The sequence below is a fragment of the Monoraphidium neglectum genome (assembly GCF_000611645.1).
Source record: "Monoraphidium neglectum strain SAG 48.87 unplaced genomic scaffold scaffold02520, whole genome shotgun sequence".
Classification (NCBI taxonomy): Eukaryota; Viridiplantae; Chlorophyta; class Chlorophyceae; order Sphaeropleales; family Selenastraceae; genus Monoraphidium; species Monoraphidium neglectum.
Window position 1 is genome coordinate 206 of NW_014011108.1, and position 2,796 is coordinate 3,001.

General features: G+C 62.7%; 2 protein-coding genes across 2 annotated transcripts in view; both read left to right on the forward strand.

The window, feature by feature from the left end:
* Nucleotides 1-570: 570 nt before the first annotated feature.
* On the forward strand, nt 571-777 carry MNEG_10932 (hypothetical protein; the record flags this gene model as incomplete). The annotated part of the gene is made up of 1 exon (XM_014040593.1): nt 571-777. A coding segment is annotated over one exon (207 nt), but the record flags the coding sequence as incomplete, so codon positions are not given.
* Nucleotides 778-1,955: 1,178 nt separating this feature from the next.
* Nucleotides 1,956-2,796, forward strand: part of MNEG_10933 (ribonucleoside-diphosphate reductase subunit M2) — a gene marked incomplete at both ends in the record, with an annotated part of 3,703 nt that continues 2,862 nt past the window's right edge. Inside the window, 2 exons of the mRNA XM_014040594.1 lie at nt 1,956-2,091; nt 2,471-2,631. Coding sequence (XP_013896048.1) covers nt 1,956-2,091; nt 2,471-2,631 — 297 coding nt within the window. The remainder of the gene's footprint in view (nt 2,092-2,470; nt 2,632-2,796) is intronic.

The window sequence follows — 2,796 nt, forward strand, 5'->3', positions numbered from 1 at the left end:
GTGCACAGCATCGCAAGCAGCAACAGCTGCGTGCCAGAGGACAACGCCGTTGGCAGCTGCATCTTGATGTGCCATTCTGATGGGGCCATCGCTACCGCGTATCACGTTTGGGAGGCGGCGACAGACGGTGGCAGCACTGTGTGGGTCGCGCTGACTGGGCCGGTGGCCCCCTTCCAGGTGGAGCTTCTGCGCTTGCCGCTGACGTCAGACCTGGCCCTGCTGGTGCCAACCTCACGATCAGAGCTGCAGCTGCCATCGGCCGTGGTCCTGTGGATGGGTGCTGCGTCGGTGTGCACGGCACAGTGATGCATTGCATGATGGTGCATGGCAGGGAATGCCCTCGGCTTGTTTGCACGCAGGCACAATTGCGATGGCCCCCGGTGTAAGCCCAGGTCCTGACGCCATCACTGCGAAGCTGACTGTTTGCTGACGGCACTGCTTGCCAGTGTGGGAGCCCTGGTGTCACGCTGCCCCGGTGGCCCCCTGTCCGCCGGTGCTCCAGCAGTCCGCCCGTGCTCCAGGGGAGGAGGCCGTGTTTGGAACGCAGTGCAGCTCTGGGCGTACCCACAGGTTGTGGACAAGGAGATGCCCCCAGACCCTGAGGGGCAGCCCTGCCGGTTCTCAAGAGGCATTGCAACCATCCGCCTCCACGAGAGTTTTGCTGATTACGCAGCCTTTGGTAACTGCAGGGGTGGCTCACCATTCCTGAAGCTCGTCGGTGCGAGGGGCCTGGGGGACCAGGACTTGGTGACTGCAGGGGCTGCGCACCTTGCGTAATGGCGGTGCCTACCCAGCCAAAATCTGCCATAGACACGCTCTTTTTCTGACTGACTTTGATGTCTTTCTGCGCATGGGCGTCTTGAAACCTCAAGTGCCGGCGGCTGGGCCATGCCCCTGCAAACAGCAGGCACCGCACACCCTATGCTGGTGCAGGTGTGCACCTGGGCACAATCAGCGCTGACGATGACGTTTCCGACTGGCCTGAGGCGAATGAGCAGCTGAAGCACAGGACGGAGGTACCTTACTTTGTGAAGAGCGAGGTCGTGACCGACACGCCTGCTTGCGGCTGACCATTTTGGTGCAGGGCAACGCGCCGTGGAGCGCGAGCGCAGCAAGCGACGCAAGGAGCACGCAGCTGCGCTGCAGCGCCGCTGGCGCAGAAGCGTGTTTGGCACCATTCTGTGGCCGATTGTATCCTATTTTGGCTGGGTCACTGTGGAGTGAGTACCTCTGTGCCTGGTAATTGGGCGCTGTGCAAGGCACGCCGTCAGTTTGGTTGGGCGGCGGGCCAGTGTTTTCTAGTTAGGGCGTGTTCAACGACCCCTGGCCAGTAAGTCTGTTTCGTGGCTTGCAAGGGCCAGCCGATATTGCGGGCGCCATTTGGGCGCGCTGGGGGTTGGTAAGGAATTCCGCCCCCATGCCCACGCAGGCGTCTTGCGTGGCAGCAGCGGGCTGCAAGGCCCCTGCTATGCCCGATGCGCTATTGCGTGCACAAATATCATCGTGATACCGGTGTGCATTGGTCGCTGCCATGGCTGTGGCTCCGATGCGCACACGCCTGCACTCGAGTCAAACGGTCGGGGGCGTTGTGAGCAGCAAGCGCCCAACAACATGCTGCCCTGAGCCCTTCACGCGACTGCGCTGCCTAGCGCGCTGCAATTTAATGAAATAAAATTGTGTTATTCAGCATGTAACGCGCTCCTGGCCTCCATACAAGCCTCCATCGCAGCGATTCAAGGATTGCGCGGGAAACCAGGCCCCCTTCGAGGCCACTCATTCAAATCTCACCTCTCCGTCTACCAGTAAACATTCGGTAAGGCCCGATCATTCCGCAGTCCCGACACATATACATTCTATTTTTGCATTACTGTCAACCTCAGTGCGCCCCCTTCTGATCTGCACCACGCTGAGCAGCAACGGCCCTCGGCGACCTGTACCTACCGAAGCGAGCAGCCATGTCCATTGTAAGCAGGAAGGGGCGGCTCCCGGAGCCCCTGCTGGACGAGAACCCGGATCGCTTCTGCATGTTCCCGATCAAGTATTCGACCATTTGGGAGTTTTACAAGAAGGCTGAGGCGTCTTTCTGGACCGGTAGGTTGCTGGGGGCATGGTGCCCCAGCAGCCGCTGCACGCCGTGTGCTGCGATGTCACGGGGCCAGCTGCCGAGGGCAGGCGCGGGCGCGGCGCGCGCGCCAGGGCCTGCTGCATCCGCCGGCATTCCTACCTTGACTGTTGAGAATGCGGAGCGTGGAAGCAAAGGCCGGGCCAAGGATGTGACTGCTGGCACCAGCATCCACCCTCATTGGCAGTCGGCCACTTGTTCCGAGCGCAGACCGGACGCGCATCATGCCGCAGGTGCTGCCCCCCCTCCCAACCCCCACACGCATTCGAATACGCACGCACACAACCACGCGCACCCCTCCCCAACCCCACAAATCTCCCCCGGCACGCCCCATCCCCGCCCCCAAAGCCGAGGAGGTCGACCTGGGCGACGACATGCGGCACTGGGAGAAGCTGTCGGGCGACGAGCGCCACTTCATCCTGCACGTGCTCGCGTTCTTCGCCGCTTCCGACGGCATCGTCCTGGAGAACCTGGGGGCGCGCTTTCTCAAGGAGGTCCAGGTCCCAGAGGTGGGCGCCCCTCGTTCAGAGCGCGTCACGGGTTGCGCGCGGGGCGATGCGTGCGCACAGGGGGGTGCGCGAGTCTTTCGCGGAGTGGCCCGCTGGAAGGGGTCGGCGGGGTCACGCGGGGAGCGGCGTGCGCGTGGAGGCGGGGAAGAGGCTCAAGGCTGGTAC